At 41.0% G+C, this 17,905-nt stretch overlaps 2 protein-coding genes across 3 annotated transcripts in view; one reads left to right on the top strand and one right to left on the bottom strand.

Annotated features, from left to right (window-relative positions):
• Nucleotides 1-6,637, top strand: part of baiap2l1b (BAR/IMD domain containing adaptor protein 2 like 1b) — a 28,600-nt gene extending 21,963 nt beyond the window's left edge. For both annotated transcript variants that reach the window (XM_080044413.1, XM_080044412.1), the window contains exons 12-14: nt 784-988; nt 5,452-5,498; nt 5,599-6,637. In XM_080044413.1, coding sequence (XP_079900539.1) covers nt 784-988; nt 5,452-5,498; nt 5,599-5,671 — 325 coding nt within the window. In that variant the 3' untranslated portion in view covers nt 5,672-6,637. The remainder of the gene's footprint in view (nt 1-783; nt 989-5,451; nt 5,499-5,598) is intronic.
• Nucleotides 6,638-7,043: 406 nt separating this feature from the next.
• bri3 (brain protein I3) lies at nt 7,044-15,561 on the bottom strand. Its single transcript, XM_080044789.1, has 3 exons — nt 14,650-15,561; nt 13,356-13,464; nt 7,044-8,527 (listed from the first exon to the last, which is right to left on the bottom strand). Exons 1-3 carry the CDS (start codon nt 14,795-14,797, stop codon nt 8,395-8,397), a joined length of 390 nt encoding a protein of 129 aa, XP_079900915.1. The 5' UTR covers nt 14,798-15,561; the 3' UTR covers nt 7,044-8,394.
• Nucleotides 15,562-17,905: the final 2,344 nt, after the last annotated feature.

Genomic DNA, 17,905 nt, shown 5'->3' with positions numbered 1-17,905 from the left:
CTCTTAGTGGTAATGTCAAAGGGAATTGATATTTGTGAAGGAAGTTCGGTTAAGGTTGGAGGTCAACTCAGGTGGAAGAATATTTCAGGAGACTTGGATGAATTATGAAGCAATGTTTATTACAGACTTGGCCAAGGAGAACCGGACTGCAACTCTCGTGACTTGCACTTCAATTCTCCCAGACACATGCTGAGAGCTGTGTATTAACCTTGCGCTATCTCTAACCCCTCCCCGGCTCGGGCACCAAGCGTACCAATGTTTTGGTTCAGAGCTGAACACAGTGAACCATAACATTCTGGAGTAGAAGGAGATGACACTTTATCTACCGTATACAACTGACCTAAGTGTCTCCTAACAGGCTCCAAGGCTGGCCTAGAGTCTGAGAGACAGACACACAAGATAGGCATATATGAACTATTAATCTTTCCCATTAATATTACAACTAAAGACCCAAAATTCCCTCACAATATTGTCAAAGATAGTTTATATAGGATATGTAAACAAAGGGGGCCCACCGTAGAATACACAACATGCACGTTTACAGAGCCTAGGATTTCAGCACACACACAGTAACGGACATGTAGCTGATCGCGAGGAGATATTCACTGATTTTATCCAAAAGTTATTATGACGACAACAACAACAACCATGCTACCAGAATTGCTGGCTGACTCCACCTTCTAAGTTCCTCCATGCCTCTTGTTCACTACTCTCATTCCACTTCACCTTTCATCCCATCTTTTCCCTCATAAACCGTATCTGCTCTATGTCTGTCCTCTCCAGTGTGTCTGCTGCACCATACCGCAGTAGAAGTGTGGTCAACCTGCACCACCAGGACACGGAGACAGACGAGGCCACCATGGTGCTCCCTCCGGCCGACTACGGTAACTCCCCACAGCGCCAAGCCGTCAAGCCCCCCTCATCCACCACCAACAGCCACCAGCACTCGCCCACGCCCTCCGCAGCCTCCTCGTCTGATCACAACACGGTCAGTCACTCATTTGGCTCCAGTGTATTCATATCACATTTACTGAGTTTTTTTTTTGACAATGTGTTACATGTTCCAGTAAGCCTAGTAGTAAAATGCCCTACAGTTAACCCCTGCCTCTGACAATGATTGTTTTTTAAGACATTTTAATCTGCCCACGCAACAATTTGACCCGCTGTCCTCTGCCATGAGGACTTACTTCTGTGTGCTGGCACATGCACTGCCCTAGTGTATTGTGCCAGGACTGTCAATGTGAGGCTACGTTCCACCTGATACCTACTGTAGTGCAGCCTGGCACTCACTTTTAGCCTAAAAGTGAGTGCCATAGGGATACACAATACATTTGAGAATGGTTGCTGGTTATGGTTTGGGTAAGTGTAAGTGTTCAGGAAATGAATGCATGTCCACGTATATAGGCCTACCCCAAAAGTGACGTGTGTGTGTGTGTGTGTGTGTGTGTGTGTGTGTGTGTGTGTGTGTGTGTGTGTGTGTGTGTGTGTGTGTGTGTGTGTGTGTGTGTGTGTGTGTGTGTGTGTGTGTGTGTGTGTGTGTGTGTGTGTGTGTGTGTGTGTGTGTGTGTGTGTGTGTGTGTGTGTGTGTGTGTGGACTTTGCTGTAGGTAAAACTACAACGTGCATGTGGATGTTTCATAGAAAAATGCTTCTGAGGCACAATCCCATACAGACAAGTGCTGATACTAAGAATGTTGTATTATTTTCTAAACTGTAACAACTTGCTTATGTTCTCTCATATATGTGGATGCAGGATTATTATTATTATATGATATGATTTTTCCAGCCATATCTCCCATAACAAAGTGGCTTTTGTCATCACTTTTATGAGTCTTCCTTATTTTGCATAGCATGCAAAGCGTCAGCCAAAGCAGCGGTTTTCCCTCCACGAAAGCTTTTGTAGTTCCTCTGTTCTGGATAGATGTAAATGTGTTGTGGCACGGCCAGATCAAAAACACCTGCGACCTGTCTGCACGATCACAACCAGTCTGCCTATTAGACCTCTGATAACAATTCACACTTTGCAGCCTAAATGGGATGTTGGATTTGGCATAACATATTACTGTAAACAAATGCCCATATTATGCATGTGTCCAATTAGTAATGTTTAAAGAAGCACACACTATCTATCTATTGTTTACTGTATAACCATACCTTATTACTGTACCTTATTTGACATAATGTATGTTATGGTCAATATAACACTAGAACTTGTTTTGCAAAGCAAATCCAGTCCTAAGACCTAAAACCTAATCTACTTTGTGTAAATAAATAATATGTGTGTATTATGGAAGGCCTGAACAAACAAACAAACACACACACACACACACACACACACACACACACACACACACACACACACAGAGCTAATGTTACTCTTCTGGTATGTTTTGATGTTTGACCCAGATAGAGGTTCAATGGTCAGTTGGCAAAATGAGACACTTTTGTTGTTTGTGCCTCCACACAGTATTCATTATTTACCACTCATTAGGTCCACAGTCACAGGCAGGCATACACTGTGTGTGTGTGTGTGTGTGTGTGTGTGTGTGTGTGTGTGTGTGTGTGTGTGTGTGTGTGTGTGTGTGTGTGTGTGTGTGTGTGTGTGTGTGTGTGTGTGTGTGTGTGTGTGTGTGTGTGTGTGTGTGTGTGTTGAACGGAGATAAAGCAAGGTTTGGTGTGAGTCTCTAGGAATAATTAGATGATAAACTTCCGTCCACGTGACCATTTACTTCCATGGAAGTAGAGGGAGGGAGAGAGGGAGGGAGGGAGGGAGAGAGAGAGAGAGAGAGAAAGAGGTATTCATTGAAGATGGAGAGATAAGTGTGCAATATGTGGAAATCAACAGATAAACAACCGCAAGAGAAACGTGAGCAACAAAGAGGGAAGGGAGATATCAGGTTCACCCAGGGAGGAATTTCACCACAATGCCCAGCAGTCAGTGGTGCAGAGATGCATGCTGGATGAAGGCACACAGACTGGTAGTGACACACCAAAAAATAGACTTGTGTGTAGGCATGGGCCGGTATGATATTCTGACGTAAGATAACCTTAAGCAAAAATACCACAGTATCTCGCGGTTTTGTGATTACAGCTCTTACAATATGTGTTATTTTGAAATGTCTGTGTAAAAAAAATTCCTGCCTGAACGTTATCTTCTTATTTTTAAAACAACAATATTCTGAACATTAATAAACTTGTATTATACCATAATAAATAATATTGAATTATTCTAAAACAAAGCAGTCCTCTTAAGTGAGCAGCTCAACAAGGTTTTTGGAGACATGCTCACTTTCTACACATTTCTCTTCTAGTAAAAGTGGTTACGATGCAGGACAATTCTGTGTGTTCTTGTACCTATGACAGAGATAATGGCGGTATTGAAACCTTGACTTTTTTCATATAACGGTATACATTGAAACCGGTAATCGTCCCATGCCTGTGCTATGTATTGGAAAGCGTTCTCCATTGCTACAGTTGACTATAATGCTTTAGTTTATGTTTGGATCAGTGTATGAGTATAGCGTGGCTGAGGTTGTGTGTTGGTGTGTGAATGTGTCTTTGGTAAGTTGGCAGCAATTTATGGCTAAGCAAATATTATCAGTGCTTCTCAGATAATAAACTGGCAGAAATGAGTTTGTATGAGAGGAAATTAGATTAATTTTTTCAAAAGTACTATATGTTTGAGTGTATATGTTGAAATAGAAGTGGACATTAAACCACAATCAGAACATCTATAATCCCCCTAGTGCTATTCCCACATAATGCCTCTTTCCTGGTGTCATCAAACTGCAACAAAGCCCTTTTTTTCAATGTTACAGGTTGGTTGGTTGAGAAGAAAGGAACGAGGAGAGGAGGGAGGAGGGGGCGAGGATAGAGGAGGGCTGGGCTGGCCTGGCCTGGGCTGGGCTGGGGGGAGGTGGGGTTTCCCTGGAATGCACTGTCACTACGAGAAAAAATGCACCCTCACTGGTTCTGTGCTTTGTGTTGAGGAAAAGATAACCACTTACAGGATATTTAGAGGACGGAGGCGGAGAGAGAGAGAGAGACAGACTGATTGCGTGGGAAAGTTAAAGGGCAAGATCTCCAAGCTTAGTATCGCTGTAAAGGAATTTTTTTTTAAAACACACTTTTGGTGTTGATACTCAGCGAACAGACAGACCCTAATCTGTGTTCCCTTACTGAGAGATGGAATTAGAATCAAACTGCAGCTGTGGTGAAAGTCGTTTGGAGATGAAACGCGCCCTTTGCCGCTCCATGATTTGTCGCTGCGTGATTTGTAATCCAAACATCTGTAACAGGAGGACAGATGTGAAACTCATCCCTCCCTGGGTTGAATGAACTGTATGCGGACTGTGTTAAGACTGACGCACACACAGCCACTCTATCCACGTCTGACCTCTGGTGGAATCTCTAGGGTACTGCAGGTCCATAACTTGAAGCCATGGCCGGCTGCCAAGAATCTTCAACACGTATGCTGACAACAAACAGACTATGTTTACAAAAAGCTTTCCCTAATTTAGACATTCACTACTAATCTAGACATGCAATCCTCTCCATATAATGGACACTATTTCACTCCTAACTGTAGTTTGGAGGAAATCGAGACGTATAACATTAATGATTTATCGCCATTTTCTTGACGGATTACACAAAAATAAATTTGACAGTTTGACCCTCCACAGTAGATTTGGTGCACTGTAGAGTAAACAGGAAGGGATTTGAGACACATCCTGTGTGTCCCTTTTTTGATGTGCACTGGAAGATAATGAGAGATAAACATGTCTAGCTGCTGAAAATGAAAATAAAAAACGATGTGGTATTAATATGTGTTGTATTTGGCAGCAGGTAGATTTTCTTTTTCTATTTCACACTTTGTAGACACCTTTGTTGTTTAGTTGTCTCTGTTATACATACCCAGGAGTAGTGCTGTTAGGAGGGGAGGGTCACATGCCCTTGCTGTATGCTTCTATTGGCTTAAATCTGCAAAAATACGTACGACTATTAAAGTTAGTTTTTTTGGTTAAGAACTAAACCCTCATCTTCAGAGGTGAAACCTGTCCTACACATAGTGTCTGTGTTCAGTTTCAGTGGCCGATTTGGCTCATTAAGAGAAAACATTTTTAGCGGTTGATAGATAGAAGGAACAGGCTTGAATTTCCAGAAGGTCCAGATTCCACATGCTCGTCTCGTGATATGACACAGCACGCCGTCTTTTCCCACGCTTCCCCTCGCCCATACACTTTGACCCAGGGTGTCCAATCCTTCAGCAGCCCTCCATAGGTGCATGTGTGTCGGGTTAGGCTGTGCATGTAACTGATTTGAATGCACCAGACAACGCAGAAAAGAGGTTTAGTGAAGGTATTCAAAAGTGTGAATGTGTCTTGGTTGTATTGATAGTGAGTGTAAGGCCTTGTGGCTCAAAGGTGATAATGACCCTTTGTTTTCTCTACAGGCAACCCAGCCCAATGGCATCGCAAGACCTTCGCCTGCTTACCTCGCGTGAGTCCCCATAAGAATGCTAACGCAGTGATCTGCTTCTAATCTGACTTTGACATGCAGCGCTTACTGCTACTACTTACCTCTGCTGCTTTCTTCACAGGGGAGGGAACCCATTCTCCACAGTCAGGCTACGTCCAACCGTCACCAACGACCGCTCAGGACCGGCCATCTGATCCTTCCACATGTCCAAACACACACACACACACCCTGCATTCCCACAACCCCAACCGTCCTGTGTCATCTCCCCCATTAAGGACAGCTCTACCCTGCCTTTACCGTCCAACTGCCTCCCCTGGTCTGGCTTGAACCAGACTAGACTTTGACCAGTACCTGAGACAAACAAAACCAAAAGAAAAAGAAAAAAGAAATGCGCCATTTGAATCTGGGATCTCCTTAATGCTGCAAACCCGACAAAAGGAAGTACTTTGGGACCGTTTTATTTACAGAAAAGATGCTCATATATATGTATATATATATGCTTATTTCTGTCCCTCTGTTTAAGGTAGTGATATTTAAATGACCACAGTTTTACCTGCACTTGGAGAGATGGATGAATACAAATGGTCCAAGAAAATACTGCTATGTATTTATACTGTTCATGTTGCTTGTTAGTCATAAAAAATGAAAATGTAGAAGTGCTGCCATAGGACAGTGAAAGAATGTACTGTAGAGGACCTCTGCATTTCACCGTCCAGGTCCTCGTGAAAATCCTAATTAATCAGCATGGATACTACGATGATGTTTAATGTTGCTGCCCGTGAGGAGAGACATTATATGAAAGGATGCATCTTAAAAAAGCACACATGATCTCTATCCCTCTTGTATATACATTTGCACACACAGATGCTTTAAATATTTAAGTATTTTGCCATCTAACTTATCTTTTTGTAGAGCTGGAGACTTTTGCCTTAATGACACATACATACCTACTGTAAAGAAGAGAAATCTCATGCTTGTTGCATTCTTCAGATTGTGGACTTCAGCTGTGACAATCGCCTCCATCTGTACATTTGACAGTGTGATGGTTTGTGCGCTCATCGTCACACATGGGCATTTTAAGGCCACTGTGTACACTTTGGTCCACACTACACCCTTAATAGAATTTGCTGTATGAAAAATAAAAACATTTATTTCTTCAACTTGCTGTCTGTGATCATGCACAAGTAATCAAATGATATTAGTTCAAATGTTTCCATGATAAATTCCGGTAACACTTATAAGGGTATATTAATTAACTGTTAGTTAATGCTTGATTAACATTAATGAAGCATTAACTAACTGTTGATAACTGCTTAGTTAGTGCCTGATAAGCATTTACTAAGCATGAACAAACCGTATTGCTTAGTTAATGCTTAGCGTAGTTCATTCCTAACCAAGCATTAACTAACCATTAATAGCATTAACAAATCAATGTACCCTTATTGTAAAGTGTTATCTAAATTCCTTAGTATATATGAAAGGTATGTCTATTTACAGGAAGTAATTTTCATCCATTTTTGAAAAAAAGGTCAAGTCCAAAACATATTGTAGCATTCATTATTTTTTAATTACAGTAACCCATATATAAAAAGTAAGAACCTCAATCTGAAGAGCGTGCGTAGTGTTTTCTAAAGCAAGAAGATTTTTTCTTGAATACCTCCCACCCAGTTCTATCTCTCTTTCTTCTTCTGCCATGGACAGTTCTATTACATCTTGCTGCAATGGAAGACGTAGACATGGAGAGATACTGCAGACACAGCGACGTAGACATTCTCCATTGATTGTCTAGATGGGGAGAATGAGGGGCAGGCTGACTTGTCACAAAGGAGTACTAAGATTAAAAAAAAACAGAGATTATACACATCAGCGAGAGCTTTTTTTTCAGCTTTTTACTCTCGGCATGCTTCCTTGAAGGTGAAACTCTTGCACATTAAAGGAGGAGTACGCACTTTTGACGTCAGGAGTCCAAAAGTCAAACAGTGATTGAGGTTGTAAAAAGTCGAGGGCATTTCAGATTGTATTTTACCTGAGTTCTGCATTGGCCCTGGAAAAGCACAACCCAGAAGAATAATCATCAAAACGAAATGGTCAGTGCAAAAATATGGCCCCAAGGAATAATATATTCAACAACAACAGACAGAATGGCGCAGGCTTTTTTTTTTTTCTGAGGCCAATATCCATTGTTTCAGCCCGGGGCACAGTTCTTGTCCTCTCTGTTTTTTTTTTGTTTATGTTTCTAAACATGTACAGTATGTGTCCTCCCATTTGACACACTGAGCCCAAAAAAAACAAAAGGCCAAAAAAAAGTTTGCATTTGTGGAAAAGAAAGCTAATACATCGATGATCTACATGGATGCTGTGGTGAGTACAATGTTTTACTAAGCGCAATGTTAACCCGACAAAAATATATGCATGTAGCGAGCCAGCAAAGACAAGAAAAGGAAGAAGGAGAAAAAAAAAACATGGCCACAAAAACTACATGTGCCTCTGTTAATTCTGGCTTGTCCAAAACATTAAAAAAAAAAATTAATCTGCTCAGATCCTTTGATAACTGAGCTAAGTCTGCAGGAGAAATCTCTTTCGATCACTCAGCTTGTGGTGAAGGCACTGACAACAGCTGGACACTTTACACTTGATAGAATATTTCCTCAACAATTTCCATTTCCTCTAATAAAAATTCACAACATAATTCTTGGCAAAATATCTTGATCATTTGTTGTACATAAACATAATTGGCGACAGCAATGTGCAATATTAAGAAAAGATCAAAATACAAAATAAAAGACAAAAAATGCTGGATCATGAGTGTGTGTGTGTGTATGCGTATGTGTGTGTATGCGTATGTGTGTGTATATAGTGCGTGTGTATATGCAAGCGCGAGCCGCGAGGTGGTGTAACGAACTGTGGTTTTGTCCCTCTAACCGAAGGTGGCGCCACAGTTGGGACACCTTCTCTGACGCAGTGCGAAGCAGAAGAGCAGACCCAGGGGGAAGAAGAAGATTGCACACAGGATCCCCAGGCAAGTGAAGTCATCCTCCAGGACGCCAACTCTGCAACACACACACACGGAACAGCGCAACAGAAAAAGCACTGGTTAAGAAACACATACCACATTTTTTTTAAATACTTATATACTGGGTACAGGTCCGGGGGTCACTGGAAAGACCAAAACGCTATATAAAGTGATTGACTTTTCAACAAGATATAATGACAAACCACAAAAGATAAAGCAAAGCCACTGAAAAACAGACTCATAACGACAGTAAAGGGATGAAAAATGACCACAAGTAGACACAAAAATAGCTCATCATTGTGTGTCTCTATACTCCTGTGTACATGTCTCTTACCAGGGGCCTGTTGTCTCTCTGTAGTCTATTTACAAATATTCATAGTTATAGTTTTGTATCAGAATATTAATATTTTTATTACATGTTTAAATGTATTCAATCTCATTTATTCATTTATTTTATCATTTGTATCATAAATGCTGGTGTTGCTGTTGTTATTGTTAGTTATCATTATTGTTAGTATCCCATATGCTATATGTGATTTGCGCATGCTGCCAAATGTGTTGTTTGCAGTTTGACTTAATAAATACTGTTTACAAAAAGGATAAAAGGGAATAAAATATATAGAATCATATGAAAAAGTTTGGGAACCCCTCTCAGCCGGCATTATAATTGACTCTGCTTTCACAAAAAAAAGATAAAAGTGGTATGTCTTTAATTTACCAGGAACAGCTAAGTACTGGGATGTTTTCCAAACAAAGATTTTTTGAAAAGCAGTATTTGGTTGTATGAAATAAAATAAAATGTGAAAAACTGGCTGTGCAAAAATATGGGTGCCCTTGTGGTTTTGTTGATTTTAATGCCTGTAACAGCATGTAAAACTGATGACTTTAAACGCAAAGTTGGTTGGATTATGTTGTTAAGCCTTGAACCTCATAGAATTGTCTGTTTAATCATGAGAAAATGTATTCTAGGTGCCTAAATGCAAGTTGCACTTCTCTTTGACTCTCTGCTGAAGTGAGCCAGAATGGGATCATCAAAACAGCTCCCAAAAGATCTGAAAAACAAAGATTATTCATTGTCATGGTTTAGGGGAAGACTACAAGAAGCTTTCCCAAAGGTTTCAATTGTCAATTTCTACTGTAAGGAACGTTGTCAGGGAATGGAAAGACACAGGCACAGTTGCAGTTAAACCCAGGTCTAGCAGACCAAGAAAAGTACAAGAGCGGCATATGCGGCGGATTGTGAGAATGGTTGACACACAACCCAAAGATCACTTCCAAAGACCTACAAGAACATCTGGCTGCAGATTGTGTATCTGTACATGGTTCTACAATTCAGTGCAATTTGCACCAAAACATCTGTATGGCCGGGTGAGCCCTTTCTGCGCCCACGCCACAGATACAGTTGCATGGAGTATGCAAAAGCTCATTTAGACAAGCCAGATTCATATTGGAAGAAAATGCTTTGGACTGATGAGACAAAAATTAAGTTATTTGGTCTTTATAAAAAGCAGATGTTTTGGTGCAAATTGCGCTGAATTGTTGAACGATGTACAGATACACAATCTGCAGCCAGATGTTCTTGCAGGCCTTTGGAGGTGATCTGTGGGTTGTGTGCAACCATTCTCACAATCCTCCACCTATGCCGCTCCTGTTTTTTTCTTGGTCTGCCATGCCTGGGTTTAACTGCCACTATGCCTGTGTCCTTCCATTTCCTGACAACGTTCCCTACAGTTGAAATTGACAATTGAAACCTTTGGGAAAGCTTCTTGTAGCCTTCCCCTAACCCATGACAATGAACAATCTTTGTTTTTCAGATCTTTTGGGAGCTGTTTTGATGATCCCATTCTGTTTCACTTCAGCAGAGAGTCAAAGAGAAGTGCAACTTGCATTTAGGCACCTAAAATACATTTTCTCATGATTAAACAGACAATTATATGAGGTTCAAGGCTTAACAACATAATCCAACCAACTGTGTGTTTAAAGTAATCAGTTTTACATGCTGTTACAGGCATTAAAATCAACAAAACCACAAGGGTACCCATATTTTTGCACAGCTAGTTTTTCACATCTTATTTTATTTCATACAACCAAATACTGCTTTTCAAAAAATCTTTGTTTGGAAAACATCCCAGTACTTAGCTGTTCCTGGTAAATTAAAGACATATCACTTTTATCTTTTTTTTGTGAAAGCAGAGTCAATTATAATGCCGGCTGAGAGGGGTTCCCAAACTTTTTCATATGACTGTATGTATTATGTATTCATTTATTACAGTGAATAAACTATACAACTGTTAATAATGAACACTTTGATATGACTAGAGAGCTATGGTGGCTTAACACCTTTCTCTGAATGTGCCCCCCATAAAAGTCTTTATGACTTTGACAGTGACCGAGGTCTGAGCAGTTTCACACGGCTTTATCTGCAGTCTCTCTTTATCTGAGCCATGTGGTGACATTTCACAGTAAACAACCATGGAGACGACACGGTGAAGTTCAACTCTGACCTAATTCTAAAATGACAGCAAGTACAATTAGACAATTCTTTATGTGAAATTTGTAAATTTCCCCTTTTCTATTTTTCTTCTCCGATAGTGCTGTGTCATGGCCTCACTGCCATGACCATAGGCCTATAGAAAATAACTATATTGTCACTCACGTAATTTTCATTGCAGCCATTCTACATCGCTGTCTAAATGTTTAATGTCCAATCTTGATGTTTTTTGTTGTTTTTCTATCTCTTCAATTAAATTCCTAATGTCTAATCTCGATGTATTTTATGCCGCTTGTAAAGCACTTTGAATGGCCGTGTGTCTGAATTGTGCTATATAAATAAACGTGCCTTTCCTTGCCTAGAGACCAGAAAGATAAAATAGAAAGACAATCATTAAACATCTTTAGAGTGAACTGTTTGTAAGACTTCCTCTTCCACTGACTTTTACTGTTTAGACAAAGAGTAAACTCTAGAAAGGGTATTTTGCTTTGTGTTATCAGTAAAAAAAATAAACTGAGAGCAGCCTTAATCCAGAGTCCGGGTCTCATGACTGGACTAGTGTGGCCAGTAAACCTGCTGGAGCCCTCAAGAAGCAAAAGCAATGCAACCTTGACAACAAAAATAATCCTGATAAATAGGCTTTAATTACACTGGTAAACAAAAGACTCTGCCCTGCAGTGATGAACTGTGTTTAACCTCATTCAAATGATTCCCAGCTACTAAAACGTTGCTTGTCCGTGGCACCACACCACACTACGTGCGGCCATGCAATATCAGGAGAATTTGTATTTGTGCAACCTGTTTGTACACTGGTGCCAGGATCTGTGGCTTTCCATGATGCCAATGCTGACTCTAACTGTGCCAGCCTCTTTCAACCCTTCTAAATGTTTTACATAGTCCTGTGTGCGTCCATTGTAATCACACCAGTGTCAGTAAGGAACATGTCTGTGGTACTTTTTAGAAACACAAGGTTGATACAAAGGGCTCTGGAAAATTAAAAAAACTCAGTCTCTTCGAGGTTTGTTATTTCGGAGTATGTGCCTTTTTTCTTTGTAGTCTTAGAAAAAAACACAGGTAAGTCAGCTCAGTCAACCTTTTCTAGTTATTGCTAACTGTGAAAGTCATCAAGCGAGGGTATGAATAGCCATGTTTGAAGGGGAGACACTTCCGGCAAAAACATTTTTCAAGTAACGGTCAATTTTAAATTTTTCATAATCATTTTTCTTAGCCCTTTTCTGTGAAGGTTAATACAGAAGGATTTGTTCATATGTTGTTCATTTTCTGATTAATGATACATTTTACTTTTTTTTTTATACCTGTATATAATATTTTTTTTATTTAAAAAATGGGCTGAATCCTAAATCTGTTCTACATAAGCCTGACACTTAGTTTGTAAAAATAAATAAATAAAAATATTTTTATTCTAGATTTAACCAACATCTAGATTTTGGTTTATGCAAATGTATGCATAATTACTTAGATATTGCCAAATGTGTGAGTTTCTGTAAGTTATCAACTAGAAAATCATCCGTTTGATGATGATATCTGTAAATTATATTATATAGTTTGACCCTGTTCACCTGATGTGTCTGGACTTCATTTCAGTTCAAGGTAAAACAACAACCCAACTGAACTCGCAGGGAGTTCATTCAACTTGTGACTATAAACAATCACGCTGCAGTGATGTCAGATGAAAAAGCTACACAACCAGGTTTCTAAATTCCCTGGACTGGATATACACAGTACAGAATATTTCATGATTCATTGTTCAGCCAGTAGATGGGAGTAGCCTACATTATATTTGGTGTTGTGGTGAATTGTGTCCCGTAGGCTAACCTCTGCCCCAGGCCTTCACCATTGGGCCCTCCTGTGTGGCCTGCCCAGCCCTGTCACATGTTTGAGGCTGAAATCATCTGACTGACAAGAAGTTGACTCAAACCCGGCATAACCAGTGTGAACATTTTTTTCACAAAGTCTTGAGCTTGGGGTCAAATTCTGTGACCTGACAACAAGGAAAACGCACACTCAGATGGTAAAAATGTGGAACTTCAAATGAAGAAAAAAAAAGGCACTTTGCTCAGAAACCAGCACAGTCATAATGAGCAGCCTAGGACACTCATGTATAACCACGTGCTTTTTAAGAGACCTTGCTCACTGTCTGTAAATGATCTTGGGTTCATTAGAGTGGATTTTGGTGCTTTAATGTCTTGATCCAGAACACCTCCATTATCTAACTTAATATATACTCCAGTGTGTGTGTGTGTGTGTGTGTGTGTGTGTGTGTGTGTGTGTGTGTGTGTGTGTGTGTGTGTGTGTGTGTGTGTGTGTGTGTGTGTGTGTGTGTGTGTGTGTGTGTGTGTGTGTGTTTTTTCACCTGCATGCAGGGCAGCCTCCCACCACCACTACAGAGGGTTGGATGATGGTGTAAGTCCCAGGGTAGGGCTGCTGGGACACGGCAGGACCCATTTGGGCAGGAGGGTATCCTGTGGTGGACAGAAGGAGATGGAACACATGTCATATACACACATACATACAGTATATATTTGAATAATTACAAAGTTGACCATACCATGTTTCAACGATGATGATATAAACAATGATGACTTTCTTTGAGCACCACCACCAACACAAAAAACAGGAAGTGGCATTGATTGTGCAAGTTGCTATTTGCCAGTTCAAAGTCAACAGTCATGATTTAGTCCAGTTTGACCTCATGTGAAATTCCTCTAGTTCAATTCCTGAGTTTGAACAAGAAAATGTCACATAATACAGCTGCTACAATTGTATTGAGAATGTTAACTTGTGGATTCTATTTCCCATATGTTGAGGATCTAGAGGGCTGACAAAAACTCTGTGACTGTCAATCATTTCACTCAAACTCAGGGCCATATTGACTTTTGTTTTGACCACCTGTACAAACATTACACTTTGATACCATAATAACCACACTTTCTCAGAAATGTTCACAAAACATTTAACCTTAAAGAGAGAGACTATCTCAGCAGCCAAGGGCCTATATGTAGGCTATGTACACTGCTTTATTATAAAGGATCCCTTTCTGTTACAGCAACCCACAAGTTGAATCTACAGAGAAGGCCCCCAGAACATGTGGTTAAGCAAACAGGCAATTACATGAAACCACAGGAAATGAGAGGTCACTTCAGGACACAGCCTAAACTTCCTTGTAGTAGGCCTACTCACTCCAGCTCTCGACCTATCTCAGTCGGAGTAGGAAAAGATGACAAGGAAGGAGCTACAGTAAGTACAGTACAGTGTGCTCTGAATGTTGGCGCTATGCTTCCTGCAGTGTCGAAACTTAAACATTGAAATATTTGAAATTCTGTTCCTTCCTAAAAAAAACTTTGTGCAATACCTTAAAAGGCGCTTATTTTCTATTGTGCATAATCTGCTCAGTGTGAATAACATATCGCTACTGCCGTACTGCGCGTGCGCAACACTGGAGAAACGGATAAACGAAAGTAATAAGTATTTCACGATATTTGAAAGTTCGTCCCAGACACAGTGTCTCAGAATCTGTCCCTGGAGACATTTTACTTGCAAAGTGGACCAAATCAAAGTAATGCTTTCCTGTGAAAGAAGACGGAAGTGAAAGCTCTCTTCCCGTCTACTCTCTGCTAAACGTGCGGGCCGTGTAGTGTGCTACTTGCCTTGGCCGTCGGGGTAGGGGTACGGCGGTGGGGCGGCTGGTGGAGCGATGGCCCCATAGCTGTGCTGCTGCGGGCCGTATGCATAAGCCCCGGGGACGGTGTTGTAGGCGGGAGGTGTGTCCTGAAGAAGAGGTTTGTTGTCCACCATCTCACCAGGCGTAGTGCGTCCTCTCAACTTGTCTCGTTCGCTGCCTTTCAACTTGTATAACTCAGCAACAGTAAAAGGTCAAACCTGTGTCCAGGGCTACTCGGATCCCGTTCCTCAAAAAGCCGTGCGACGTTGGTTGACGCGCAGTGGCGACAAAAACAAAGAAAACAAAGCAAAGACACTGCGCAAAAAGGAAACTTCGTCCCTCTCCATGCGCCAACTTTGTCCCCCTCGGCGCAACAACCCCAAATATTGACTAAATCCCACTTTTTAAGACGGGAATGCGCTGCGTCAGTCTGGTACTAGTTAACTTAACTCCATTTCTCCCTTTACGGTTGGTCCTTTGGTATCAAAACAAGAGGGATATGTCATCGCAGCACCCTGAAACTCAGCTGGAACTCAGAACGGCTTTTCCTTTCTGTCTGGATTGTCACAAGAGAAGAATCATGTGATGAGCTGCTGTAGCGCCTCTGCGCAGCGGAAGGCTTCTTAAAGAGACAGTCCATGAAAACAAAAGGCTGCCATGCTGCTGCTGCATGCAGGGCACTGCAGAGACAGCTGCTTCCAAAGCGCACCATTCCCTCCAGGTGCCAACTGATCCTAACCATGGGCCTGTAGGCGACAGAATGATGTCATTGGAAAATCATCTAATCATAATAGGTTGTTAGGTCACACTGCGTCAGTCTAGAGTGGTCCCCATGTGTGTGAAAGTCAAACTTACGTAATTGCTGTCCTGATTGTGAGTGGGCTATACCCCCAGTGTTGCATAATATTGGAATCACATCATCGGATTGAATCAGAGGACACTGTCGCAGGTTAGGGATGGATACTAGTGATTGAATGAACAGATATCAACAGGATATTAGAATCAACATCACACTAAAGGGATTACATTGTTAAATGGGCTACTTACTCTCATGCACAGCCCATAATCAGATGTTAATGTGAAAAGCAAAATGTTGATTTGACATGAAAATAACAAATTACTTTTTGAATAATTAAAAATGCCAAGTCTTTGAAAGCATATCACCCCGAAACATTTCATTTATTCATAAGTTTAATAAAAAAATCTATTTCTATGTACATTATAGCTCTGTGTTCATTCTAACCAAAATCTTTCTTCTTGTTTTTAGCTGTATGTTAGGTATTGTCTTGTGAGTACTGTATGTATTTCTGTACATACATTGAGAGCAATACTTTGAAAAACAAGTTGTTTTTGTACACAGAAGCATCAGTTCTAACACTATCTAATAAACAAATTGCAGCCAGCACTTTTGAAACTTTAAGTACATGTTTCTTATACAACTTCTGCACAACTCCACCTACTGAGTAGAACTTATACATGTTGAGTTCAGTGGTGTGACCTGCTGAGGTGATGGCTGCATTAGCAACCTTACAGACATCAACATGGCACATAGGCCACCTGATCCAGACTACATCATCACCCTACAGCTCAGGTGTATACATTATGGATCAAAGATTTTACTGGGGCCATTTTTCATTCATAAGCAACAATTCTTATGTTGTCTAAACCCCCATTCCCTCCTTTTTAAGTGGAATATAAGTCAATTCTCTAGTCCCTTTCCCTGAAAAATAATTTAAAAAAAAATTATTTAGGCTACTGCTACAATAATGTATAGCTTCCTATAAAGAATGTATCCCTTTTACAGCGTGATTTGCTGTGTATCACAAATGTTTATTTCTACAGTAAAATTTTGTTTTCATCCATTATTTGCCTCTTAATTTATTTACTTTTCTACATTTCTGTACTATATAATTAGGATAAGACTTTTTTTTTGTCTAGGCCTATATATACGTTCTTAATTCGTATGTATAGCCTACTTTATGTGATATATGTTTTGCTCTCTGATATTGTATATTGAGTTTGTATGTGTCTGACTATTGTGTCATTGTTGATGAATAAAAAAAGATTAACTAAATTGTGTCACCACCTCTGTCCAAGGTGCTGAAATGTGGTCCCCTGGGCTGAGGGAGCTGTCTGAGGTAGCCGAGGCCTACTCGTTCTGTACAGAAGCATCATGAAATTTAGGCTACTGTTCAAAAAATGATGCTATAGTATAGAGGGCCTAGATAAAGTTCGCCCATCTTAGACCACCAAAGGAGTCAGGCTGTATGTTCGTGGTCTGGTCTGCCGCAGGTGTGTGTGTGTGTGTGTGTGTGTGTGTGTGTGTGTGTGTGTGTGTGTGTGTGTGTGTGTGTGTGTGTGTGTGTGTTGGGAAAAGTCTGGTCCTGCTATGTAGACAGAATTACAGGCGAGGGGGATCAACTTTTCAGTCGCCTCCAAATGTCTTTGAATAGCTTATCCTGTCTGGTCTGCCGCAGGTGTGTGTGTGTGTGTGTGTGTGTGTGTGTGTGTGTGTGTGTGTGTGTGTGTGTGTGTGTGTGTGTGTGTGTGTGTGTGTGTGTGTGTGTGTGTGTGTGTGTGTGTGTGTGTGTGTGTGTGTGTGTGTGTGTGTGTGTGTGTGTGTGTGTGTGTGTGTGTGTGTGTGTGTGTGTGTGTGTGTGTGTGTGTGTGTGTGTGTGTGTGTGTGTGTGTGTGTGTGTGTGTGTGTGTGTGTGTGTGTGCATAGAGACTTGTTCTGCATTAAATATACCCTAGCCTAGCCAAGCCAAACAAGTAACGCAAACCTTGCGCTTCAATAATTCATTTGGCGCTGAATAAATTATTGAAACAAGCTCATCAATCAACAGAGACCGTCGGTGGGGAAAAATATCAGCTGCTCCCGTGTTTGACCAATGAGAAGACGAGATTCCCGAGGGTCAACCAATGGGAGCAGCACTTCCCCCATTTCCTGTTGTTACACTCGGAGTCGGCCGGAGCATTCCTCTGCTCCACAACGCGAATTTAAAACACCTTCTCCCGTAATGTGCACGAGGGACATCCAGGTGCGAAGGTGTAGCTCGTGACAGAGCGTCGCGTGGTAGGCTACCTGTGTGTTTGTGTGTGAGAAGCCTATGAGGCACGGCGGACCCACTGCCCGCACCCTGGACATGTAAACAGCTTAAAGCCGACTTTGCGGGACACATACACGGCTCCATATCAGCTACAGTATCTGTGTTCAAACGCTGCATTATCAGGCTTTGACC

The sequence above is a fragment of the Ammodytes marinus genome, assembly GCF_949987685.1.
Source record: "Ammodytes marinus genome assembly, chromosome: 16".
NCBI classification, from domain to species: domain Eukaryota; kingdom Metazoa; phylum Chordata; class Actinopteri; order Uranoscopiformes; family Ammodytidae; genus Ammodytes; species Ammodytes marinus.
Note: the sequence above shows the minus strand (reverse complement) of the source record. Positions and strands in the feature narration are given on the sequence as shown.